At 46.4% G+C, this 27,062-nt stretch overlaps 1 protein-coding gene across 1 annotated transcript in view; it reads left to right on the top strand.

The window, feature by feature from the left end:
* Positions 1 to 27,062, top strand: part of MUC16 (mucin 16, cell surface associated) — a 215,135-nt gene that overhangs the window by 172,082 nt on the left and 15,991 nt on the right. The window contains exons 66-96 of the mRNA XM_055237836.1: positions 677 to 801; positions 1,017 to 1,084; positions 1,694 to 1,866; positions 2,200 to 2,235; positions 2,491 to 2,556; positions 3,547 to 3,671; positions 3,902 to 3,969; positions 4,581 to 4,753; positions 5,083 to 5,118; positions 5,378 to 5,443; positions 6,548 to 6,672; positions 6,878 to 6,945; positions 7,562 to 7,734; positions 8,047 to 8,082; positions 8,347 to 8,412; positions 9,701 to 9,825; positions 10,053 to 10,120; positions 10,704 to 10,876; positions 12,201 to 12,236; positions 12,498 to 12,563; positions 13,736 to 13,860; positions 14,087 to 14,154; positions 14,779 to 14,951; positions 15,285 to 15,320; positions 15,574 to 15,639; positions 16,710 to 16,831; positions 17,038 to 17,105; positions 17,702 to 17,874; positions 18,205 to 18,240; positions 24,022 to 24,146; positions 24,244 to 24,311. Coding sequence (XP_055093811.1) covers positions 677 to 801; positions 1,017 to 1,084; positions 1,694 to 1,866; positions 2,200 to 2,235; positions 2,491 to 2,556; positions 3,547 to 3,671; positions 3,902 to 3,969; positions 4,581 to 4,753; positions 5,083 to 5,118; positions 5,378 to 5,443; positions 6,548 to 6,672; positions 6,878 to 6,945; positions 7,562 to 7,734; positions 8,047 to 8,082; positions 8,347 to 8,412; positions 9,701 to 9,825; positions 10,053 to 10,120; positions 10,704 to 10,876; positions 12,201 to 12,236; positions 12,498 to 12,563; positions 13,736 to 13,860; positions 14,087 to 14,154; positions 14,779 to 14,951; positions 15,285 to 15,320; positions 15,574 to 15,639; positions 16,710 to 16,831; positions 17,038 to 17,105; positions 17,702 to 17,874; positions 18,205 to 18,240; positions 24,022 to 24,146; positions 24,244 to 24,311 — 2,932 coding nt within the window. The remainder of the gene's footprint in view (positions 1 to 676; positions 802 to 1,016; positions 1,085 to 1,693; positions 1,867 to 2,199; positions 2,236 to 2,490; positions 2,557 to 3,546; positions 3,672 to 3,901; positions 3,970 to 4,580; positions 4,754 to 5,082; positions 5,119 to 5,377; positions 5,444 to 6,547; positions 6,673 to 6,877; positions 6,946 to 7,561; positions 7,735 to 8,046; positions 8,083 to 8,346; positions 8,413 to 9,700; positions 9,826 to 10,052; positions 10,121 to 10,703; positions 10,877 to 12,200; positions 12,237 to 12,497; positions 12,564 to 13,735; positions 13,861 to 14,086; positions 14,155 to 14,778; positions 14,952 to 15,284; positions 15,321 to 15,573; positions 15,640 to 16,709; positions 16,832 to 17,037; positions 17,106 to 17,701; positions 17,875 to 18,204; positions 18,241 to 24,021; positions 24,147 to 24,243; positions 24,312 to 27,062) is intronic.

Here is a 27,062-nt window from a genome sequence, read left to right as displayed (position 1 = left end):
GAAGTGGGGGTGACAACAATGATGGTGTGGGTGACAGTGATGGTGATGGTGATGGTGATGGTGATGATGATGGTTCTGGTGCTGGTGGTGATGATGGAGATCATCATGGTGGTGGTGGTGGTGGCAGTGATGATAACAATTATGGTGTGGATGACAATGATGGTAATGATGATGACAATGGGGATTATCATGGTGATGATGGCAGTGATGATGGCAGTAATGATGGTGATGATGATTATGGTGGTGGTGATGGGGATTATCATGGTGACGATGGTGGCAGTGATGATGACAGTAATGATGGTGGTGATCATGATGATGGTGGTGATGGTTGCGCTGGTGGTGATTGTGGGGATTATTACGGTGGTGGTGGTGGCAATGATGATGACAATAATGACGCTGTAGGTGACAATGCTGGTGATTATGATGGTGGTAACAAAGGTAAGGAATAACATGACATTGTTGAGCAATGAACATACAGGGAAAGCTAGGCTTAGCATCCAACTGATATGACATAGTATGTGTTTTTTTAAATTCTATCATTATAGTTAAGGGAGGGATCAAAAATCTTCATTTTGTCCATCCCGTTTAATGCTGTGTGTATTTAAAAATAATTCTATTGCAAACCCATAATTTCTCTACTTCTGAACATAGTGTTTGTTTCTCACCCCCACTACAGTGCCTGGCCCTCTCCTGGTGCCATTCACCCTCAACTTCACCATCACCAACTTGCAGTATGAGGAGCCCATGCGGCACCCTGGCTCCAGGAAGTTCAATACCACGGAGAGGGTCCTACAGGGTCTGGTGAGAGTCCAACCCATCTAACTCTGCCTGGTCCACCTTACCAGATTCCACCTGCATCACCCAGGCCAGAGATATAGAAGAAGATCCCATGTGAATCACCTTCGACCCCAAGTCACAAGCCCTACCCACTGGCGTCAGCCCCACCCACCTGTCTCATTTCTGCCCTGCCCCTCCTCATCAGCCCTCCCAATCACCTCCCTCTCCCTCCTCCACAGCTCGGGCCCTTGTTCAAGAATACCAGTATCGGCCCTCTGTACTCCAGCTGCAGACTGACCTTGCTCAGGTGAGACCTTAGAATAGCCAATCAGGGCTTACCCAAGTGTTCCCAGGCCCCAGAAGCATCCTTCTTGCCCTCCCTATGAATGTCCTCAGCAGAAGTGGGATTCAGTTGGCAGTGGCTTCAAGAAAGAACGTGTCTCCTGGTCCTAGCACTTTCCCACTCAAGTGACAGATTCTGCAGAGTCCATCATCAAGATTTGGTTCTTACTCCATTCATCCTTCTTAATACCTTCCATTCCCCCATATCCCTTCCCTTAAGTTTTAAAATTCTGTTCCCAAGGTCTCCCTTAAGAGAAAGGTGGCTTTTCCACTTGCTTTTATCTCTGATTCTAGCTCTTCACTTGTCTCAAGTCTGAGCTCTCCTGTCTTCGTGCTATCAAACTGCAGGTTTCACCTTGCAATTTCATAAATATTCTTGTGTCCATGACTCTGCTCCCAGTTCAAGGCTGGCTGGGAGTTGGTGCATTTAGAGAAATTAAATGTGGCTTCTCATCTCTCTCCCAGGCTTCTCATTTCCTCTGTCCCCTCCCTGTCCTTCCCTCAGGAATCTCAGGACCCCTTCCTGGGCAATCCTTTCATTGTCACCCCCCCCCCGCCCACCTAACCTCCTCAGGCCAGAGAAGGACAAGGCAGCCACCAGAGTGGATGCCATCTGTACCCACCGCCCTGATCCTCAAAGCCCTGGACTAAACAGAGAGCAGCTGTACTGGGAGCTGAGCCAGCTGATCCATGGCATCACTGAGCTGGGCCCCTACACCCTGGACAGGGACAGTCTCTATGTCAATGGTGAGCAGCTTTGATGTGGTTGGAGTCTCTTCCTCCTTGCTGGGCAGCCCCTCCTCTCTGGCTTGAAGTCACACTTCCTGTCCAGACGTTGAAGCCTCTGCCATGTTGTCTGTATGTGATGATTGACGTTAGAACTTCATTATTTTTTTCTGCATCTTGAACTGAGTTCATTCTCCAGACCCTGGTCCCTGAAGTGAATGTGCTGATAGAGAACCTCTAATGGCTCCTGTTCCATGAAACCCCTTCTATTCCACCAGGGTAGCTCTGATTCCAATTTGGTCCCCCCACCTCTCCTTAACCCTTACCCACTATCCTCCTTCCCTCTCTCTGCAGGTTTCACTCATTGGAGCCCCATACCAACCACCAGCAGTGAGTATTCAACTGATATTCCAGTACCCCCAATTCTGCTCCAAGCAGGGCAGGAGCTGAGCCCTCCTCATACACACTTATGTCCACTTTGTGAGAGGAAGGTGCTGGGAGAGTACAAGTTATTCCCTCTCCCCTATGCCCAAAAGAGAAACACAGTTCAAGACTCACCTACAGCAAGCCTCATACTAGTCCTACCTGCTGGCATTTCTGCCATGAGAATCCTTGCTGCTTTCACTGATGAGGACTTCTCCTTAGCTCCTGGGACCTCCACAGTGAACCTGGGAACCTCTGGGATCCCATCTTCCCTCCCTGAAACTACAGGTAAGTATCAGCCAATGGCACTTCCATTAGAGCGTGCCTGATGAATATAAACATTTCTGCCATAATACACTTAAATCAAGATAAAAGTCATGGTAAATATGGTGATGAGGAGTTAACCTGTAAACTTTATTGAGCACCTACTCTGTGCCAGGCCCTGGAGATACAGCAGGGAACATGGAAATAGATAGCAATCTCTGCTTAAGATAGCTTATATTCCTGTGATGATGATGATGTAGGTGATGGTGATGATGATGGTGGTGATGGTGATGATGATGATGATCATGATATAGATGATGGTGGTGATGATGCTAATTGTGATGACAGTGATGAGGATGATGATAATGATGGGGGTAGTGGTTATGATGATAATAATTATGTGAAGACAGTAATAATTATGGTGGTGGTGATTGACAAAAATGATGATGATGTTGACACTGATAATAATGAAGATGGTGATGATGATAGGGCTGGTGGTGATGGGGATGATGAGATTAATGATGATGGTGGTGGTGATGATGACAATAATACTACTGATGGTGGCAATCATGGTGATATTGACAGTGATGATGGTGATGATGATAATGGTGATGGAGGTGATGATTGGGATGATGATGGTTGTGGTGGTAATGATGATAAAGATGATGGTGATGGTGGTGGTGTGGGGTTGGTGCTGATGGTGGTGATGATAATAATACTCATGGAGACAATCATGGGGATGTTGAAAATGAAGGTAGTGTTAACAATGGCACTAGATAGTATCTGGCACTATGGAACACTGAATATGCACCAAGACCTATGCTCAGCCTCTAACTACTATTATTTAATGTGCTCTATTAAGAACAGCTATCATAATAGTCAAAGGATGCATGAAAACATTTGTTTTATCCCTCACTTTAAATCTTGTTGCATATGTTTAGAAATAAGTCTATTGCAAACTCTTAAATTTTCTCTACTTTTGAACTTAGTGTTTATTTCCCACCTTCACTATAGCCATCGGCCCTCTCCTGGTGCCATTCACACTCAACTTCACCATCACTAACCTACAGTATGAGGAGAACATGGGTCACCCTGGCTCCAGGAAGTTCAACACCACGGAGAGGGTTCTGCAGGGTCTGGTGAGAGCCCCACCAATCTTACTCTGCCCTACCCACCTTACCTAGTCCCACGTATGTCACCTATATGGCCATGGAAGATCTCACCCATCTCCCCTCACCCCAAGAGATAAAAGCCCCATACAACCTACTGATGTCAGCTCCACCAACTAGAGCCAGCCCCACCCACCTCACTTCTGCCCTGCCTCTACTTCCTCAGCCCTGCCACTCACCTCCCTCTCCCTCTCCGACAGCTCAAGCCCTTGTTCAAGAGCACCAGTGTTGGCCCTCTGTATTCTGGCTGCAGACTGACCTTGCTCAGGTGAGACCTTAGAATTTCCGGTGTGGCTGCCCCAATTATTCCTAGTCTCAATGAGTTTGGACTTCTTTTTTCCTGTCCTCTTTGTGATTATTCTTATCGAAGATGGAATTCAAGAAACAGTGGCTCCAGGACTAACCTGTCTCCTGGTATTAGCAGTGCCCCCGCCCCCACTTCCAAACTGAGAGATTCCAGAGTCCATCAACAGGACTGGACTTCTGCCCTGGCCATTCCTCAGAATTCTCTGTTTTCCCCCCCACCTCCCTTGACTTTAGGTGTTAAATACTGTAACTAGGATTTCTTTCAAGACAAACATGCCTCAACCACTTGTTTTCATCCCCAATTCCAGCTCTTCAGCTATCTCAAGTCTGAGCTCTCCTGTTTCCATGCTTTAAGAATGGAGGGTCCACCCTGCCATTTTGGGAAAACTGTTATATCCACAACTATGCTCACAGTCCCAAGCTGGCCAGTGCACTCAGGGAATCTAAGTATTGCTTCCCACCTCTGTATTGGACTTTTTACTTCCTCTGTCCTTCTTGTCCTACACTCTGCCATCTCAAGACCTCTCCTTAGGCAATTCATTTATTGCCATTCCCCTCACCACCTCTCCCCAGGCCTGAGAAGGATGGAGCAGCCACCAGAGTGGATGCCATCTGCACCCACCGCCCTGACCCCAAAATCCCTGGGCTAGACAGAGAGCGGCTATACTGGGAGCTGAGCCAGCTGACCCAGAGCATCACTGAGCTGGGCCCCTACACCCTGGACAGGGACAGTCTCTATGTCAATGGTAAGCAGTTGTGATGTGATTAGAGTCTCTTTCTCCTGGCTGGGCAGCCTCTACTCTCTTACTTGAGGTCACATGCCCTGCCTGGACACTGAAGGCTAGGACGCGTCTGCATGTGGTGATTGATGTCAGAATTTCATGATTTCTTCTTTATGTTGAACTGATTTCATCCTTAGTAGCTTCTTCCCTGATACTTGGATTCTGACAGAGAATCTCCAAAGGCCCCTGTTCCATGAAACTCCTTTCATTCCACCAGGTTAGCCCTGACTTTTGTTTGATCCCCTACCTCCCCCTTGACTCTTATCCACACTCCTCCCTCCCTCTCTATGCAGGTTTCACCCAGTGGAGCTCTGTGCCCACCACCAGCAGTGAGTATTCTACTGATGTTCCCATGGCCCCAATCTTATACCAAACTTAGCAGGAGCTGACCCCTATTCATAAGCCCTTATGTCCTTTCCATAAGGGAAGGAACATAGAAGGCACAAATTATTCCCCTTCCCCACTGCCCCAGCTAACCAGAATCCCAGCTGAAGCCCCACAGGCAAAAATCCCCATGAATAGTCCCTCCTGCTGGCATTACTTCCATGAGAGCACTTGCTCCTTTCACTGATGAGGGCTTCTCCTCAGCTCCTGGGACTTTCACAGTACAGCTGGAAACCCCTGAGACTCCATCATCCCTCCCTGGCCCCACAGGTAAATACCAGTCAATGGTATTTGGAGCACGGTTGATGAGTGTAAACATCTCTGTCATTATTCACTCAACTAAAGATGGAAATTCATAGTAAATGTAGTAACCATAGGTCAACCAACCCAGTTCATTGAGCACTGCCTCTGTATCAGGATCTGGATATACATCAGGGAACAAAAAAAGAAAAACATTGCCCTCAGTGAGCTTATATAATTGTGATGATGATGATGGGGGTGGCGATGATGATGATTGCAGTGGTGGTGGTGGTGGTGGTGATGATGGTAAGGATAATGATGATTATGGTGGTGGTAATCATGGGAAGAATGATGGTGGTGGTGGGGATTACAATTGACAATAATGATAATAATAATGATGATGACAGTTGTGTTGATTGTGGTGATGATGTTGGAGTGGTGATGATAACAAGGGTGATGATGGTAAAGATGATGATGGTTGTTTGGATGATGACAGTAATGTTGCTGGTTATGATGGTAATGATGATGTGATTATGGTGATGATGATGATGTTTGTGGTGGTGTTGATGTGGATTATGACATTGGTGATGGTGAGGATGACAATGATGATGGCGATGGGGATTATGATGACAATGATCGTGATGATGATTATTCAGATAATGACAGTGATGGTGATTATGATGGTAATGATGATATGACAATGGTGATAATGATGTTTGTGATAGTATTGATGGGGATTATCGTGGTGGTGATGGTCGTGGTGCTGATGCTGACGATGCTGATGATGATGATGATGATGATGATGATGATAATGGTGATGACAAAGGTAACAGGTAATATCTGATATTTTTCAGCACTGAATATGCACCAAAAGCTGGGCTCAGAATCTAACAAGTATTATTTAATATGCTTTTTAAAAAAATAATTTCTATCAAGAAGGGCACAGAAACCTTTAATTTTGTCATTCATTTTAAATTCTGATGCATATGATTAAAATAAACTTATTGCAAACTCTTCAAGTCTATTGCAAAAGTCGAGAAACTTGAGTTTGCAATAGACTTATTTTTAACTATATGCAACAGATTAAAAATACAAACAAACACAGTAGTGTTTGTTTCCCGCCTTTTACTACAGCCACTGGCCCTCTCCTGCTGCCATTCACCCTCAATTTTACCATCACTAACCTGCCGTATGAGGAGGACATGCATCGCCCTGGCTCCAGGAAGTTCAACACCACGGAGAGGGTCCTTCAGGGTCTGGTGAGACCCCTGCCCACCTTACTCTGCCCCTCCCACCTTACCTGGTCCCAACAACATCATCCATGACAGGGCCATGGAAGAAAATCTCATCCATCTCCCCCAGAGACACAAGCCCTGCCCACTGGTGCCAGCTGCACTGGCCAAACTTGTGCCCCACCACTATGTCCCCAGCCCTCCTAGTCACCTCCCTCTTCCTCTTCCACAGCTTATGCCCTTGTTCAAGAACACCAGTGTCGGCTCTCTGTACTCTGGTTGCAGACTGACCTTGCTCAGGTGAGACTTTAGAAGAGCTAGCCTAGCTGCCCCAATTTTTCCTAGTCTCAAAGAGTTTGGATTGTTTTTTTTCCTGCCATCCCTGTGAATGTCCTCACAACAGATGGAATTCAGGAAGCATTGGCTTCAAAACTAATCTGTCTCCTGATACCATCAGCACCACCCCAATCAACTGAGAGATTCTGCAGTGTCCGTCAGGAGAATTATGCTTCTACCTTGGTCATCCCTCTGAATTCCCTCCTTTCCACCCACCTCCCTTTCCTCCAGTTGTTAAATTCTGTCCCCAGGATTTCTCACAAGACAAACATGCCTCATCCACTTGCTTTCATCCCCAATTCCAGCTCTTCATCTGTCTCAGGTCTGAGTACTCTTGTCTCCACGCCGTGAGAATGCAGGCTTCACCTTGCAGTTTTATAAAAAGTTCTTGCATCTATGACTCTGTTCACAGTCCTGGGCTGGCTGGCAGCTGGGACACTCAGAGAATCTAAATGTGACTTATTACCTCTTTCCCAGGCTTCTCATTTCCTCTGGGCCCTTCCTGTCTGGCCCCAGGAAATCTCAGAACTCCTCCTGAGGCAATTTTTAAATTGTTATTTGTTTCATCTGCCCTCCCCAGGCCTGAGAAGGATGGGGCAGCCACCAGAGTGGATGCTGTCTGCACCCATCGTCCTGACCCCAAAAGCCCTGGACTGGACAGAGAGCGGCTGTACTGGAAGCTGAGCCAGCTGACCCACGGCATCACTGAGCTGGGCCCCTACACCCTTGACAGGCACAGTCTCTATGTCAATGGTGAGCAACTTTGATGTGATTGGAGTCTCTTCCTCCTTGCTGGACAGCCTCTATTCTCTGGCCTGAGGTCACACTTCCCGTCTGGCTATTGAAGGCTCAGCCATGTTGTCTGTACGTGGTGGCTAAGGTCAAAACCTCATGGTTTCTTCTTCATCTCAGACTGAATTTACCCTCAGGATCTGCTTTCTAAATCTGAGGGTGCTGATAGAGAATCTTCAATGGCCCGTGTTCTGGGAAATTCCTTCTGCTGCACCAGGGTACCCCACCACTCCCTTAACACTTACCCACTCTCCTCCCTCCATCTCAATGCAGGTTTCACCCATCAGAGCTCCATGATGACCACCAGAAGTGAGTATTAACTGATATTCCAGTGCTCCTGATCCTACACCATAAAGGGCAGGAGCTTACCTCTCCTTCTATGCCCCTGTATCCTCTTCATGAGGGAAGGAACTGAGACAGCACAAGTTATTCCCCTTTCCCTCTGGCCCAGCTCCAGATGGAGAACCTGCTCAAGCCCCACATGCAGCAGGGGCCATAAATACTCCTACCTGCTGGTGTTTCTGCCGTGAGAGGGTTTGCTGCTTTCACTAATACAGCAAACCTTCTCCTCAGCTCCTGATACCTCCACAATGCACCTGGCAACCTCGAGAACTCCAGCCTTCCTGTCTGGACCCACGAGTGAGTACCATTCAGTGCCATCTCTATTACAACATGCCGGAGGAGTGTCAACATCTCTGCCATTTTATTTTATTTTATTTTATTTCTTTTTTGAGATGGAGTCTTGCTCTGTCGCCCAGGCTGGAATGCAATGGCGTGATCTCAGCCCACTGCAACCTCTGCCTCCTAGGTTCAAGCGATTCTCCTGCCTCTGCCTCCTGAGTAGCTGGGATTATAGGTGCAGGCCACCATGCCCAGCTAATTTTTATGTTTTTAGTAGGGATGGGGCTTCACCATGTTGGTCAAGTTGATCTCGAACTCCTGACCTCGTGATCTGTCTGCCTTGGCCTCCCAAAGTGCTGGGATTACAGGTGTGAGCCACCACACCTGGCCTACAACTCCACCATTTTCACTCAAATAAAAATGAAAAGTACTAGTGAATTTAGTGATGACAAGTCAACCAACAAATTTTATTGAGCGTCTGGCTTCTTCAGGGCCCTAGGGATAAGACAGGGGACACAAAAGAAATAAAAATCTCCGTCCTCAGAAGGTTATACTATTGTGATGATGATGATGATAGGGGTGATGGTGATGATGGTGGTGGACATGGTGACAACAATGATGGTGTTGTTGATGATGTTGTTGATAATGATGATGATGGTGGCGGTAGTGGTTTTGATGGTGATGATGATGATAGTGGTGGTGATGATTATGGGGAGGATGATAGTGATGGTGGTGATGTGATGGTTCTGATGGTAATTGACAATGTGATCATGATGTTGACAATGAGGATAATGATGGTGGTGATAATGATAATGATGATGATGGTGGTGGTGATGGTGGTTATGATGGTAAGAATGATATGATAATGGTGTTAGTGACCATGTGCTAGTGGTGATTATATGGATGATGATGGTTGTTGTGGTGATGGTGTAATGAAGATGATGGGTGGGGATCATAGGGATTATGATGGTCATGATTTTGGTGCTGATGCTGGTGGTGATGACAATAATGATAGCTATGGTCACAGTGTTGCTGATGTTGATGATGATCATGGTGTTGGCAAAGGTAGTAGATAATGTCTAGCAGTATGGAATACTGAATATGCACCAAGAGCTATGCTTAGCATCTAACTACTATTATTTAGTATGCTCTATGAAAACTATCTACCATTATAGTGAAGGGAGGCATGAAAACCTTTTATTTTGTCACTTTAAATCATGTTGCATATGTTTAGAAACAATTCTATCACAAATTCTTAAGTGTTAGTCTACTTTTGAACACTGTTTATTTCCCATCTTCACTGTAGCCGCCAGCCCTCTCCTGGTGCTATTCACAATTAACTTCACCATCACTAACCTGCGGTGTGAGGAGAACATGCATCACCCTGGCTCTAGAAAGTTTAACACCACGGAGAGAGTCCTTCAGGGTCTGGTAAGAGCCCCACATAGCTCATTCTACCCCACTCACCATGTTTAGTCCTGCCCACCTCACCTATTGCAGAGCATGGAAGATCTAACCTACCTCATCTTGCCCCCAGATATGCATGCTCCAACCACTGATGCCAGCCCCACCAACTCTTGCCAGCCCTGCCCACCTCCCTTCTACCACACCCCTATGACTTCAGTCCTCCCACTCACCTCCCTCTCCCTCCTCCACAGCTCAGGCCTGTGTTCAAGAACACCAGTGTTGGCCCTCTGTACTCTGGCTGCAGACTGACCTCGCTCGGGTGAGAACTGAGAATAGCCAGTCTGACTGATCTGAGCAGTTTGACCTGCTTCCCTTCTGCACTCCCTGGAGATGTCCGCAGCACAGGTGGAATCCAGGAGGCAGTGGCTCTAAGACCAATGTGCTTCCTGATCCTACCACCTCCCACCTCAACTGAGAGATGCAGAGCCCATCAGCAAGACTGAGCTTCTACCTTGGTCATCTCTCTGAATTCCCTCCTTTCCCCTACCTGCCTTTCCACAAGTTGTTAAATTCCGTTCCCAGGATTTCTCCCAAGAAAAACATGCCTCGTCCACTTGCTTTCATCCCCAAACCTAGCTCTTCACCTGTCTCAAGTATGAGTTCTCCTTACCCCATGCTGCAAGAATGCGGTTTCCACTTTGCAATTTTATAAAAATCCTTGCATCCATGATTCTGCTCATAGTTGCTGAGAGTCAGTGCACTCAGAGAATGGAAGTATGGCTTCTCACTTCTCTACCAGGCTTCTCATTTCCTCTGGCCCCCTCCTGTCCTGCCCCGTGGGATCTCAGAACCCCTCCCTAGGCAATCCATGTATTGTCTTTCCCCAATCTTGCCCTCCCCAGGCCCAAGAAGGATGGGGCAGCCACCAAAGTGGATGCCATCTGCACCTACCACCCTGATCCCAAAAGCCCTGGACTGGACAGAGAGCAGCTATACTGGGAGCTGAGCCAGCTGACCCATGGCATCACTGAGCTGGGCCCCTACACCCTGGACAGGGACAGTCTCTATGTCAATGGTGAGTAGCTGTGATGTGGTTGGAGTCTCTTCCTCCTTGCTGGGCAGCCTCTACTCTCTGCCTTGAGGTCACACTCCCTGCCTGGCTATTGAATGCTCATCCATGTTGTCTGTATGTGATAGCTGAGGTTGGAACTTCATGGTTTCTATTTCATCTTGGACTGAGTTCATCCTCAGGATCTGCTTTCTGGATCTGAGGGTGCTGATAGAGAATCTTCAATGGCTCGTGTTCTGGGAAATTCCTTCCATTTCACCAGGGTACCCTGGCCCCTATATAGTTCCCCACCACTCCCTTAACCCTTACCCACTGTAGGGACCAGCCCCACAGGGTCGGTGGGTCTCTCCCCGTGTGCGGCGACGAGAGAGTGTAGAAATAAAGACACAAGACAAAGAGATAAAAGGAAAGGCAGCTGGGCCCGGGGGACCACTACCACCAATGCGCAGAGACTGGTAGTGGCTTCGCTGTTATTTATTGTATACAAAGCAAAAGGAGCAGGGTAAAGAATGTGAGTCTTCTCCAATGATAGGTAAGGTCATGTGGGTCACGTGTCCACTGGACAGGGGGCCCTTCCCTGCCTGGCAGCTGAGGCGGAGAGAGAGAGAAGACAAAGAGAAAGACAGCTTACACCATTATTTCTACATATCAGAGACTTTTAGTACTTTCACTAATTTACTACTGCTATCTAGAAAGCAGAGCCAGGTGTACAGGATGGAACATGAAGGTGGACTAAGAGCATGACCACTGAAGCACAGCATCACAGGGAGACGGTTAGGCTTCCGGATAACTGCAGGAAAGCCTGACTGGTGTCAGGCCCTCCACAAGAGGAACAGAGTCTTCTCTAAACTGCCCCGGGGAAAAGGTGACTCCCTTTCCCTGTCTGCTAAGTAGCGGGTGTTGTTCCTTGACACCTTTTGCTACCGCTAGACCATGGTCCGCCTGGCAACGGGCATCTTCCCAGATGCTGGTGTCACCGCTAGACCAAGGAGCCCTCTGGTGGCCCTGTCCAGGCATAATAGAAGGCTCGCAGTCCTGTCTTCTGGTCACACCTCACTATGTCCCCTCAGCTCCTATCTCTGTATGGCCTGGTTTTTCCTAGGTTATGATTATAGAGCAGGGATTATTATAATATTGGGATAAAGAGTAATTACTACCAACTAATGATTAATGATATTCATATATAATCATATCTAAGATCTATATCTGGTATGACTATTCTTGTTTTATATTTTATTATACTGGAACAGCTCGTGTCCTCGGTCTCTTGCCTCGGCGCCTGGGTGGCTTGCCGCCCACAACCCACCCTCTTCCCTCCCTCTCTATACAGGTTTCACACAGCGGAGCTCTGTGCACACCACTAGCAGTGAGTATCCACTGATTTCCAGTGCTCCTGATCCTACACCATGCAGGGCAAGAACTGACCCCTCCTCACATGCCCCTGTGTCCTCTATGAGCAAAGGAGCTGGGACAGCACAAGTTACTCCCTTTCCCTTGTGGCCCAAGTCTCTTCAGAGAGAGAGCCAGCTCAAGCCCCACATGCAGCAAGGTCTATAAATACTCCTACTTGCTGGCATTTCTGCCATGAGAGGGTCTGATACTTTCACTAATGAGGCCTTCTCCTCAGCTCCTGGGACCTCCAGAGTGGACCTGGGAACATCTGGGACTCCAGTTTCTAAACCTGGTCCCTCGGGTAAGTACAAATCAATCGCATCTCTGTTAGAGCATGCCTGATGACTGTCAACATCTCTGCCATTTTCGCTTAAAGATAAAAAAATCCTAGTGAATCTACGGATGAGGAGTCATCTAACAAACTTAATTGAGCGCCTAGTTTCTGCAGGGCTTTAGGGATAAGGAAGGGGACATAAAACAGTTAAAAAATCTCTGCTGCAAGAAAGCTTATTTTATTGTGAGGGCGATAGGGATTGTTGGTGGTGAAATTACAGGAGATGATGACAATAAGAATGGTGATGCTAGTGATGATGACGGTGATAAGAATGATAATTATGAAGATGGTGGTGGTGGTGATGATGATGATGATGGTGGCAGGGGTTATGATGGTGATGCTGTCATGATGATGACAATGGTGGTGGTGATTATGGGAAGGATGATAGTGGTGTTGGTGATGGTGGTAGTTTTGGTAGTGATTGACAATAGTAATGACGATGTTGACAATGAGAATAATGATGATGATGGTGGCGGTGGTTATGATGGTAATCATGTGATGATGATAAGGACAGTTGTGGGGGTGATTATGGGAAGAATGATGGTGGTAAGGATGGTGGTGGTTGTGGTAGTGATTGGCAATAGTGATTGTGATGGTTACAATGATGATAATGATGATTATAATGATGATGGTTGTGATGGTGGTGGTGGTGATGAGAATAATGATGATATGATAATGGTGTTGGTAATCATGGTGCTGGTGATCATGATGCAAATGACGATGATTGTGGTGGTGTTGATGATGATGATGATGGTAGTGGGGATGCTAGAGTCATCCCCACCACAGTTTTGGTCATGATTTTGGTGCTGATGTGGGTGGTGCTGATGCTGGTGGTGATGACAATAATAATAGTGAGGGTCACAGTGTTGGTGACATTGATGATGACAATGGTAATAATAAAAGTAACAGATAATATTTAGTATTATAGAACTCTGAATATGCACCAAGAGGTATGCTAACTACTACTATTATTTAGTAGGCTTTGTTAGAAACTTCTATCGTTATAGTCAAAGGACGCATGGAAACTTTTTATATTATTCTCTTTAAATCCTGTTGCATATGTTTAGAAGTAGGTCTTCTGGAAATGTATAAAGTTCTCCACTTTTGAACATGTTGTTTCTTTCCCACCTCCACGACAGCTGCCAGCTCTCTCCTGGTGCCGTTCACTCTCAACTTCACCATCACCAACCTGCGGTATGAGGAGAACATGCAACACCCTGGCTCCAGGAAGTTCAACACCACGGAGAGGGTCCTTCAGGGCTTGGTAAGAGCCCCGCCCATCTCACTCTGCCCAGTTCACCTTGTCTAGTCCCACCTATCTCACTCATGGCAGGGCATGGAAGAAGATCTCACCCACCTCCCCTCACAACCAGAGACATGAGACCCCATTCACTGATGCCAGGCCCGCCTACTGGTGCCAGCCCCAATGACTAGTCCCCTGCCCCTACCCCCTCAGCGATCTTACTCACCTTCCTCTCCCTTCCCCACAGCTCAGGTCCCTGTTCAAGAGCACCAGTGTTGGCCCTTTGTACTCTGGCTGCAGACTGACCTTGCTCAGGTGAGACCTTAGAATTGCCAACCTGGCTGCCCCAATTGTTCCCAGTCTTCATGAGTTTGGACTTCTTTTTTCCTGCCCTCTCTGTGGTTATTCTCCTCAAAGATGGAACTCGAGGAACAGTGGCTCCAAGACTAACCTGTCTCCCAGTATTACCACTGCCCCCTGCCATCCCACCCAAATTGACTGAGAGTTTCCACAGAGTCCATCAGCAGGATTGGACTTCCACCCTGGCCATCCCTCTGAGTTCCCTCTTTTCTCCCCTCCTCCCTTGCCTTTAGGTGTTAAATTCTCTAACTAAGATTTCTCTCAAGAGAAACATGCCTCATTCACTTGTTTAATTCCCAATTCCAGCTTGTCACCTGTCTCAAGTCTAGGCTCTCCTGTCCCCATGCCATGAGAATGCAAGAGCCACACTGCAATGTTAGAAAAATTCTTGTATCCACAAGTATGTTCACTGTCCCAAGCTGGACAGTAGTGAGTGCACTCAGAGAATCTAAGTGTGGCTTCTCATCTGTGTACCAGGCTTCTCATTTCCCGTGGCCCCTTCCTGTCCTTTACTCAGCAATCTTGGGACTCCTTCCTAGACAAAACTTCATTATTATTTCCCTCACCTGCCCTCTCCAGGCCTGAGAAGGATGGGGCAGCCACTGGAGTGGACGCTGTCTGCACCCACCACCCTGACCCCAAAAGCCCTAGGCTGGACAGAGAGCAGCTGTATTGGGAGCTGAGCCAGCTGACCCGCAATATCACTGAGCTGGGCCCCTATGCCCTGGACAATGACAGCCTCTTTGTCAATGGTGAGCAATTGTGATATGGTTGGAGTTTCTTCTTCCTTGCTGAGCAGGCCTCTACTCTCTGTCTTGAGGTCACACTCCCTGCCTGGCCATTGAAGTCTTGGCCATGTCGTCTGTATTTGATGACTGATGTGAGCTTCACCGTTTCTTCTTCATCTTGTACTGGAGACCTTCATCCTCATGACCTTCTTCGCTGATCTGAGGGTGCTTATATAGAATCCTCAAAGCCCATGTTCCCTGAAACTGCTTCCATTGCACCATGGTAGCACTGACCCCTTTTGGTTCCCCACCTTTCCCTTAACCCTTACCCACTCTCCTCCCTCCCTCTCTATGCAGGTTTCACCCATCAGAGCTCTGTGCCCACCACCAGCAGTGAGTATTCTACTAACATTCCAGTGGCCCCAATCCTACTCCAAGCAGGACAGGAGCTGACCCCCTTCTCCTATGCCCCTATATCTTCTTCATGAGGGAAGGATCTGAGAGGGCACAGGTGATTCCCTTTCCCTCTGGCCCAGCTCCAGAGAGACACTAATCTCAAGCCCCACATGCAGAAATACTCCTATCTGCTGGCATTTCTGCCATGAAAGAGCTTATGCCGCTTTAACTAATGCAGGCTTCTCCTCAGCTCCTGGGACCCCCACAGTGTATCTGGGAGCATCTAGGACTCCAGCCTCGATACTTGGCCCTTCAGGTAAGTACCAGTCAATGGCACCTCTATTAGAGTATGCATGATGAGTGTCAACATCTCTGTCCTTTTCACTCAAATAAGATTAAAAATCATAGCAAATTTACTGAAGATGAGTCACCCAACAAACTTCTTTGAGCATCCACTCTCTGCCAGGCCCTAGAGATAAGGCAGGGAACACAAAAGAGGTAAAAATATCTGCCCTCAGAGAGCTTCTTATATTTTGAGGATGATGTGGGATGGTGGTGATGATGATGTTGCTGGAGATGATTACAATAATGATGGTGATGCTGATGACCATGATGTGTTGATGATGGTGATTATGAAGATGATGATGATGATATTGATGATGGTCGTAGTTTTGACAGTAATGATGTGATAATGATGATGATAGTGGTGGTGGTGATTATGGGAAGGATGACAGTGGTGGTTGTGGTGGTGATTGACAGTGTGATGGTGATATTGACAATGAGGATGATGATGATAGGTGGTGGTGGTGGTTAGGATGGTTAAGGATGATGTGATGATGGTGTTGGTGATCATGGTACTAGTGGTGGTGATGTGGATCATGATGGTTGTGGTGGTGGTGGTGGTGATCATGATGATGATGATGATGGTGGTGATCGTTATGATGGTAAGGATGAATCAGTGATGGTGTTGGTGACCATGTTCCTGGTGGTGATGGTGCAAGTGATGATGTGGATCATGATGGTGATGGTGGTGGGGATGATAGGGATTATGATGATCATGGTTTTTGTCCTGATAGTAGTGGTGATAACAATAATGAAAGTGATGGCCACAGTGTTGGTGATGATGATGGTGGTGATAACAAAGGTAATAGTATCTAGTATTATGGAACACAGAATATGCACCAAAGGTTATGCTCAGCATCTAACTATTATTATTTAGCATGCTGTATGAAAAACTTTGATCGTTATAGTCAAGGGAGGCATGAAAACCTTCTATTTTATCACTCTCTTTAAATCTGGTTGCATATGTTTAGAAATAAGTCTATTACAAACTCTTAAGTGTTCTCTACTTTTGAACATAGTGTTTATTTCCCACCTCCACTGCAGCTGCCAGCCATCTCCTGAGACTATTCACCCTCAACTTCACCATCACTAACCTGCGGTATGAGGAGAACATGTGGCCTGGCTCCAGGAAGTTCAACACTACAGAAAGGGTCCTTCAGGGTCTGGTGAGAGCCCTCCCACCTCACTCTGCCCTGCCCACCTTGTCTTTTTCCACCTACGTCACCCATTCCAAGGCATGGAAGAACATCTCACCCACCTCCCCTCACCAGAGAGATAGCCCCGCCCCCTGATTACAGCCACTCCCACCTTACATCTTCCTTGCTTCTATGTCCTCAGCCATCCTACTTACCTCCCTCTTCCTCCTCCACAGCTAAGGCCCTTGTTCAAGAACACCAGTGTTGGCCCTCTGTACTCTGGCTGCAGGCTGACCTTGCTCAGGTGAGAACTGAGAATAACCAATCTGGCTGCCCCAAGTGTTCCCAGGCCCAAGGAGTTTGATCAGATTTCTTCCTTCCCTCCCTGTGGAAGTCTTCAGCACAAGTGGAATTCAGGCATTGGTGGCTCCAGGACCAACATATCTCCTGATCCTACCATCTCCCCTATCAATCGAGAGAACTTGCAGGGCCCATCAGCCAGATCGGGCTTCTACCTTGGTCATCCCTCTGAATTTCTTACTTCTCCCTACCTCCCTCTCCTTCAGGTGTTAAATTCTCTTCCAAGGTTTCTCTCAAGATAAACTTCCCCCATTCACTTGCTTTCATCCCCAATTCCAGCTCTTAATGTTTCTCAAGTCTGGGCTCTCCTATCCCCATACTATGAGAATGCAGTTTTATAAAATTCTTGTATTCCTGACTCTACTCACATTCCCAGGCTGCCTGGAAGTTGGTGCATTCAGAGAATCTTAGTATGGCTTCTCACTTGTCTACCAGGATTCTCATTTCCTCTGTCCCCTTCCTGTCCTGCCCCCAGGAATCTCAGAATGCCTCCCTATAGGCAATCTATTTAATGTCATTCCCCTTATCTGCCCTCCCTAGGCCAGAGAAGGATGGGGAAGCCACTGGAGTGGATGCCATCTGCACCCACCACCCTGACCCCACAGGCGCTGGGCTAGACAGAGAGCAGCTGTATTTGGAGCTGAGCCAGCTGACCCACAGCATCACTGAGCTGGGTCCCTACACGCTGGACAGGGACAGTCTCTATGTCAATGGTGAGCAGCTGTGATGTGGTTGGAGATTATTCCTCTTTGCTGGGCAGCCTCTTACTCTCTGACTTGAGGTCACACTCCCTGACTGGCCATTGAAGTCTTGACTGTGTTGTCTGTGTGTGATGACTGATGTCTGAACTTCAAAGTTTCTTCATCTTGGACTGAGTTCATCCTCAGTACCTTCTTCCCTGCTCTAAGGGTACTGATAGAGAATCTTCAAAGGCCCCTGTTCCTTGAAACTTCTTCCATTCCACTAGGGTATCTGTGACCCCTATTTGATTCCCCACCTCTCCCTTAACCCTCACCCACTCTCCTCCCTCCTTCTCTGTGCAGGTTTCACCCATCGGAGCTCTGTGCCCACCACCAGCAGTGAGTATTCAACGGATGCTCCAGTGGCCCCAATTATACGCCAAGCAGGGCAGGAGCTGTCCCCTCTTCCTATGCGCCTATGTCCTCTTCATAAGGGAAGGGGCTGGGAGGGCACAAGTTATTCCCTTTCCCTTCTGGCCAGCTCTAGAGAGAGACTCAGCTCGGGCCCCATATGCAGCAAGGCCTGTAAATAGTTTTATTTGCTGACCTTTCTGCCATGAGAGGCTTGGATGCTTCCTCTGAAGAGGGCTTCTCTGTAGCTCTTGGGACTACCACAGTGGACCTGGGAAACTCTGGGGATCCATCCCTTCTACTGGTCCCTTGAATAAGTACCAGCCAATAGCACCTCTGTTAGAGCATGGATGATGAGTGTAAACATCTCTTCCATTATTCAGTCAAATAAAGATGGAAATTCTTTATAAATCTAGTGACGATGAGCCAACTAACAAACTTTGTTGAGCACTGTGCCAAGCCCTGGAGCTCTGCCAAATCCTGGGGATATGGCATGGATCATGAAACAATTAATAATCTCTCCTCTCAGAGAGCTATTTTTATGATGATACTGATGGTGGCGATGATGATGATGATGATGATTATGATCATGATGACAATGGTGATGGTGGTGGTGATGGTAATGATGATGGTGATGATGGTAATTATGGTGGTGATTATGACAATAATGATGGTGATGGTGACAGGGATGGTGATGATTATGATGGTGGTGGTGATAACAAAGTTAACAGATAATATATGAACTTACTGGGTACTGAATATGCACAAAAGTGCTATGCTCAGTGTTTAACTAGTACTATTTAATATGATTTCTAAAAAAAATCTTGAGTTATTATAGGCAAAAGAATCATGGGAACCTTTTATTTTGTCACTCACTTTAAGTCCTGTTGCATATTTTTTTAACTCAATTGCAAACACAGTTTCTCTGCTTTGAACATTATGTTTATATCCAGTCACCCCACTAGTGCATAAACCTGCTGATTGGAGCAACTGTGTCTTACTCCCTTGTGCTTCCCTAGTGTCTGCTTCAGGACCTTGTACATGGTAGATCGACAGATTTAGATCTACAGGAAAACATGGATTTTCCCAGGGAAGGAAGGAATGAAGTATGCTTTCTTATAATGTATGGGAACTTTCCTCTTCTGCCTTGGTTCAACTTTAGTGTCTGCCAGAGTTTACACTGAGAAACTATATGGCATGTGCTCCACTCCCTCATCCATGACAGACATCATTAATTGATTGCAGCATTCATGGCAGACATCACCAATTGATAATAGCATTCATTTTCTCTCAGTTCAAAACAGCTTCAGAATGGCTACTAAAAAAAAAAAAAAAGAAAAAAAATCAGTCACTACCAATTGAGTTGGAGCTGACTCAGGATTATGGGACAGAATTCAAGAGAGTTAGGTTCCTTGATGATGTGTAGTTGGCTCTTTGGTTTTCCTAGAAGGCTCAACTCAGGCTCAGCTTGGTCATTGCTGATATCCTTTCTTCCACTTGGTCGATTTGGCTGTTGATACTTGTGTATGCTTTACGAAGCTTTGTGCTGTGTTTTTCAGTTCCATCGGTTCATTTATGTTCCTCTCTAAACTGGTTATTCTAGTTAGCAATTCCTTTAACCTTTCATCAGGGTTCTTAGCTTTGCATTGCATTAGAACACGCTCCTTTAGCTCATCGTACTTTTTTATTGCCCATCTTCTGAAGCCTACTTCTGTCAATTCATCCATCTGATCCTCCAAACAGTTCTGTACTCTTAATGGAGAGGTGTTGCGGTCATTTGGAGAAGAGGCACTCTGGCCTTTTGGGTTTTCAGCATTTTTTTGTTGATTCTTTCCCATCTTCGTGAGTTTTGGTTTCAGGCTTTGAGGCTGCTGATCCTTGGATGGGGTTTTTGTGGGGGTCTTTTGGTTGTTGTTTTTGATGATGATGCTGTTGTTGTCACTTTCTGCTTGTTTTTCTTTCAATAGTCAGGTCCCTCTTCTGTAGGGCTGCTGCAGTTTGCTAGGGGTTCACTTCAGGCCCTATTCATCTGATTTGCTCCCATACCTGGAGATGTCACTCAAGGAGGCTGGAGAGCAGCGAAGATAGGTGCCTGCTTCTTCTGGGACCTCTGACCTCGAGGGACACCAACCTCATGCCAGCAGGATCTCTCCTGTATAGGGTGTCTGACAACTCTTTTTGGAGGGTCTCACCCAGTTGACTGGCATGGGGAGGAAGACCCATTTAATGAAGCACTTTGTCCCCGGTGGAGAGGGGGTGCTTCACTGGGGAGAAACCACATGTCTGGGCTGCCTGGATTCCTCAGAACTACCAGGAGGAGAGGCTAAGTCTGCTGGTCCACAGAGACTGCAGCCATCCCTCCCACTAGGGGCCCAAGCCCAGGGAGTCCAAATTCTGTCCCTGAGCCTCTGCCTGGAATCATTGGAGATCCTGCAGGGAAGCTCTGCCCACTGAGGAAGGATGGGTCAGGGTTAGCCCTGAAGAAGCACTCTGGCTGCAGACTGCCACAGCCGGTGTGTTGGGCTGTGGGGACAAGTCTTGGGACCAAGCCATCCAGCCTACCTGGCTCCAGCAGGGGACAAGCGCAGCCTGGAGCTATTGAAAGGGGTGCCGCCCTTCCCCTGCCCAGGGAGCTTAGCGTGTTAGGCAGTCGTGAGTCCCAGTGCTGGCTGTCGCCCCTCCCCCAAGGAACGAAAAAGACTTAGCAGACAGCCGCAGCCAGTGCTGGTCGCCCCTCACCTGGGGAGTTCCGTAGGCTTAGGCAGATTCCAGCTGTAAGAATCTGCGCGTTCTGGGGTTGGGACACTAGGTCCCAGTGGCATGGGTTCGCGAGTGGGATCTTCCAATCTGTGGGTTGCACAGTTCCGTGGAAAAAGCACAGTTTCCCCAGCTTGGGTAGCCTGCTCACTCACCACCTCCCTTGGCTGGAGGGACGGGGTTCCCCTTCCCCCTGTGTCTCTCAGGTGGGCCACCATAACACACTGCTTTTCCTTCTCTCCGTGGGTCACTGCCAGCTTTCTAGTCAATTTTGATGAGGGAACCTGGATATTTTGGTTGCCAGGGAAGTATTCACACACTTATTATGGTTTTTTTCAATGGGAGCCTCCAAGCGCTGCTGCTTCTGGTAGACCATCTTGACCCCCAGAGTCACATCTATTATTTTTTGATTTTTTGATTATGGCAATTCTTGCAGAAGTAAGGTGGTATCACATTATGGTTTTGATTTTCATTTCCCTGGTCATTAGTGATGTTGAACATTTTTTCATATGTTCATTGGCCATTTGTATATCTTCTTTCGAGAATTGTCTATTCATGTCCTTAGCCCACTTTTTGATGAGATTGTTTGTTTTTTTTTTTTTTTTTGCTAGTTTGTTTGAGTTCGTTGTAGATTCTAGATATTAGCTCTTTGTTGGATATATAGATTGTGAAGATTTTTTCCCATTCTGTGGATTGTCTGTTTACTCTGCTGACTGTGAAGGAAAAGTTAATTTCTTACACGAATTTGTCTCACTCCTGCTTCCAAATGAGATCCTGGGTTTTTTCTTTCTGTTAATCCTTCACAATACTTCTCCCACTTTTTTGAACTTATTTGTTTATATTCTGTTGTCTACTTCTCTTTTATAGGAATGTAACTTCTTATGGGCTTTCTCTATTATACCACATGTGGGGTTTTTTTTGTTTTGTTTTGTTTTTGTCCTCGGATCCATTCTCCAACCTTCCTGTGCTCTGTGGGATAGACGTCTGACGCATGAAAACTACATTTCCCAGGCTCCCATGCTAACTAGCTTCCTGTTAGGTTCAGCCAATAGGAGGCATTGATGGGACAATGGTGGGCGGGGCTATGGAAGGGCCAGAGTATTTCTTTACCCCGCCCCCCTGCTCCCCTTCAAATGTTCCTGGAGCAGTGTAGGACCAATTCCTTATATATGGAAGGAAGGCAAGGTGGATAGATGGAAGGAAGAAGTGATGAATGGAAGGAGGAAGGGAGAGAGGATGGATGAGTGAATTGAAGAAAGAAAAATGGATGAAAGAAAAAAAGGAGGAGGAAAGATGGATAAGTAGATGGAAGGAAGAAAAGAGAGGTGTAAGGAAGGAAAGATAGATGATGGATGGATGAATGGATCGGTGGGTGGATGGGTGGGTGGATGAATGAGTGGATGGATGGATGGATGAACAGATGGGTGGGTGAGTGGGTGAATGGATGAATGGATGGATGGACAGATGGATGAACAGATGGGTGGGTGGATGGAAGGATGGATGGATAAATGGGTAGGTGGATGGATGGATAGAGGGACAGATGGGTGGGTAGGTGGATGGATGGATAGATGGATGGATAAGTGAATGGATGGATGGATGGATGGATGGATGGATGGATGGATGGATAAATGGTTGGATGGATGGGTGAAAGGAAGGAAAGAAGTGAGAGAAGGAAGAGGAAGTATAGATAGATGATAGAAGGTCCAATGAAAGGAAGGAAGCCAGCAAGAAAGAAAGGATGAATTAATAGAAGGAAATATGGAAGGGAAGAAGAAAGGATGGAAATAGAGAAGGAGAGAAGGAAGAATGAACAGAAGGAAGTTCAGGAAAGAAAGAAGGAGAGAAGGAAGAATGAACAGAAGGAAGTTCAAGAGTGATGAAAAGAAGAAAGGCAGGGAGAGAAGGAGAGGTAAACTTTTCTTCTAGAGGTTTATCTTAAACCTTAGCTTGGCCAGGCGCCGTGGTTCACGCCTGTAATCCCAGCATTTTGGGAGGCCGAGGCGGGTGGATCATGAGGTCAGGAGATCGAGACCATCCTGGGTAACACGGTGAAACCCTGTCTCTACTAAAAATACAAAAAAAATTAATCAGGCGTGGTGGTGCACGCCTGTGGTCCCAGCTACTCAAAAGGCTGAGGCAGGAGAATGGCATAAAACCTGGGAGGCGGAGCTTGCAGTGAGCCAAGATCGCACCACTGCACTCCAGCCTGGGCGACAAAGTAAGACTCCATCTCAAACAAAAACAAAACAAAAAAACAGAAACAAAACAAAACAAAACAAAAAAAACCTTAGCTCATACTTCCATAAAGTTCTACACAGAGGGAGTGATTAGAAAGCATTTGCTGATATGTTTTATATAATAAACATGTACACCATATTGACCTGTGTGCCCAGCAGTGCTTACACGATTTACAATGATTAACTTGTTTAAGCTTTGTAACAACTGTTGAGGCAGGAATCATCATTGTGAACCATTGTCATCTCATTTTACAGATGAGTAAACTGAGGTGCTGAGAGGTTGGTTATGGCTGCAAAGATTGTTGGCCATGTTAAACAATGCATAGAAGATTAGCATACCTGGTTGTGAGTGCAGGAGAGAGAGAGAGAAAGGGAGAGACAGAAATGGGAGAAAGGCAGAGAAGGATCTATGGGGAGAGAGGAAGAGAGAGAGAGAATAAATTTTTTTAAAAAGGCCAAAGTCATGACTTCTGCATCAGTGTGGTATATGGAGCCTTTACCCTGGGAAAGATCAGAACCATTGGTAACTTTTTACAGAATCTTCCCTTCCTGCATTTGGGTAGAAGGACCCCATCTGGACATACCAAATCATTAAGCACACCCTTACTGGCTGCTGGAGTTGTCTCCATTAAAAGTCACCGTTGGGCTTATTGAGAGGCGGACACAGGGTCCTTGGAACACACTGCCCCCACCCTGCCCCATACCACTCCCCACCCACCCATCATCTTCCCCAAGAGCTTCATCTCTCTCTCTCTCTCTTTTCCCCCTGCCCTAGCCGGGGTGGTCAGCGAGGAGCCATTCACACTGAACTTCACTATCAACAACCTGCGCTACATGGCGGACATGGGCCAACCCGGCTCCCTCAAGTTCAACATCACAGACAACGTCATGCAGCACCTGGTGAGAGGCCTGCCTCCCCCTGCAGCTCTGCCATGCCCATCCTAGGGCTGTTGCCTGCCTGCCTCTGACCAACCTGGGCTCCCCTCTCCCTCTGCAGCTCAGTCCTTTGTTCCAGAGGAGCAGCCTGGGTGCACGGTACACAGGCTGCAGGGTCATCGCACTAAGGTGAGAAACTCCCCCACCCACAGCACACCACCAAGAACTTAGAGTTCTGACTGGGAGGTCCCTCTTGGGTTGGGGTGGGCTATATTTTTTTTAATCTTTTTATCTTTCCTTTTTTTTTTCTTTTTGAGATGAAGTTTCACTCTCATAGCCAAAGCTGGAGTACAATGGCACGATCTTGGCTCACTGCAACCTCTGCCTCCCGGGTTCAAGTGATTATCCTGCCTCAGCCTCCCGAGTAGCTGGGATTACAGGCAGGCACCACCATGCCTGGCTAATTTTTTTTGTATTTTTAGTAGAGATGGGGTTTCTCTGTGTTGGTCAGGCTGGTCTCGAACTCCTGACTTCAGGTGATCCGCCCTCCTCACCCTTCCAAAGTGCTGGGATTACAGGCATGAGCCAGCACATCCAGCCCCATTCTTTTTTTAAAATGGATTTAAGGACTGCAAGTGCAGTTTTTGTTACATGCATATATTGCATAGTGAAGTCTTCAGACAGTAGACTTCCAGACAGTAGCTTTTGGTGTATCACCCGAATAGTGTACATTGTACCCATTAAGTGAGGTTCCCCACCCTTCTCCCACTCTCCCACCTTTCTGAGTATCCAGTGTCTGTTATTCCACACTCCATGTCCATGTGTACATGGATCTGGAGTCTATGCTCCCACTTATAAGTGAGAACGTATGGTATTTGACCATGAGCTAATGGACATGGAGTCCATTGGCTCCCACTTATAAGTGAGAACATGCAGTATTTGACTTTCTATTTCTGAGTTGTTTCACTTAAGATAATGGACTCCCATTCCATTCATGTTGCTGCAAAAGACATGATTTCACTCTTTTTATGGCCGAATAGTATTTTGTGGTATATATATATATACCACATTTTCTTTATCCAGTCTTCTGTTGATGGACACTTAGGTTGGGTCCATATCTTTGCTATTGTGAATAGTGCTGCAATAAACGTACACATGCAGGTGTCTCTTTGATATAATGATTTCTTTTCCATTGGGTAGATCCCCAGTAGTGGGATTGCTGGGTCAAATGGTAGTTCTACATTTTTGTTCTTTGAGAGATCCTCATACTGTTTTCCATAGAGATTGTGCTAATTCGCATTCCCACCAACAGTGTATGAGTTCCCTTTTCTTTTATTCTTGCCAGCATCTGGTGGTTTGGTGTTGGTTGGTTGGTTGGTTTTTGTCTTTTCAGTAATAGTTATTCTGACTGGTATAAATAACTTTTTTATTTCTTCATGACAGTTTGACTTTTGACATATAAAAATTGCTTGCTTTTAAAGTGTACAACTTGATATTTTGGTATACATTGTAAAATGATGGCCACATTTCAGCTAATTAATATATCTATTACCTCTACATAGTTATCATGTTTGTACTTTTTGACCAACATCACCCCATTTGCTCCTCCTCCAAGCCCCTGGCAACCACCATCCTACTCTCTGCTTCTATGAGTTTGACAATTTTAGATTCCATCTATAAGTTAGATCATGCGGTATTTGTCTTTCTGTGCCTGGCTTATTTCACTTAGCCTAATGTCCTCCAGCTCCATCTATGTTATCCCAAGTGGCAGGATTTTCATCTTTCTTATATATTTCATTGTATATGTGTATGCTATATTTTCTTTACCCATTCATCCATTGAAGGTCATTGAGCTTGTTTCCATATCTTGGCTATTTTGAATAGTGCTGCAATGAAGAGAGGAGTGCAGATATCTCTTTAAGATACTGGTTTCATTTATTTATTTATTTATTTATTTATTTTTATTTTTTTTTTTTTTGAGACAGAGTCTCACTCTGTCACCCAAGCTAGAGTGCAGTGGCGCAATCTCGGCTCACTGCAAACTCTGCCTTCTGAGTTCAAGCGATTCTTGTGCCTCAACCTCCCAAGGAGTTTTGCTCTTGCTGTCCAGGCTGGAGTGCAGTGGCGTGACCTTGACTCACCACAGCCTCCGCCTCTCGGGTTCAAGTGATTCTCCTGCCTTAGCCTCCCAGGTAGCAAGGATTACAAGCACCCAACACCACACCAGGCTAAATTTTTTTACATTTTTAATAGGGACGGGGTTTTGCCATGTTGGCCAGGCTGGTCTCAAATTCCTGGCATCCACCTGCCTCAGCCTCTGGAAGTGCTGGGATTTTACAGGAATGAGCCACCACACCTGGCCTCATTTCCTTTAGATATATATGGGTTGAGCTATTCTCAGAGGGTCCTTTACTGCATCTATTTAAGAAAATCACATTTTTTAATATTGTGGCAAAAATACATGTAACATAAAATCTGCCATTTTAACCATTTTTAAATGTACAATTCAGTGACATTGATTATATTCACAATGTCATACAGCCATCACCACGATTTATTTCTAATACTTTTCCATTGGGTAGATCCCCAACAGTGGGATTGCTGGGTAAAATGGTAGTTCTGATTTTTTTTTTGTTCTTTGAGAAATCTCCATACTATTTTTCATTTGAGGCTGTACTAATTTACATTCCCACCAACAGTGTATAAGAGTTTCCTAGGCCGGGCACCGTGGCTTATGCCTGTAATCCCAGCACTTTGGGAGGCCCAGGCAGGCGGATCATGAGGTCAGGAGATCGAGACCACCCTGGCTAACACAGTGAAACCCCGTCTCTACTAAAAATGCAAAAAATTAGCCAGGCATGGTGGCGGGTGCCTGTAGTCCCAGCTACTGGAGAGGCTGAGGCAGGAGAATGGCGTGAACCCAGACAGCGGAGCTTGCAG

The sequence above is a fragment of the Symphalangus syndactylus genome, chromosome 13 (assembly GCF_028878055.3).
Source record: "Symphalangus syndactylus isolate Jambi chromosome 13, NHGRI_mSymSyn1-v2.1_pri, whole genome shotgun sequence".
Lineage (NCBI taxonomy): Eukaryota > Metazoa > Chordata > Mammalia > Primates > Hylobatidae > Symphalangus > Symphalangus syndactylus.
The sequence above is the reverse complement of the archived record's forward strand: the minus strand, read 5'-3'. Positions and strand labels throughout refer to the sequence as shown.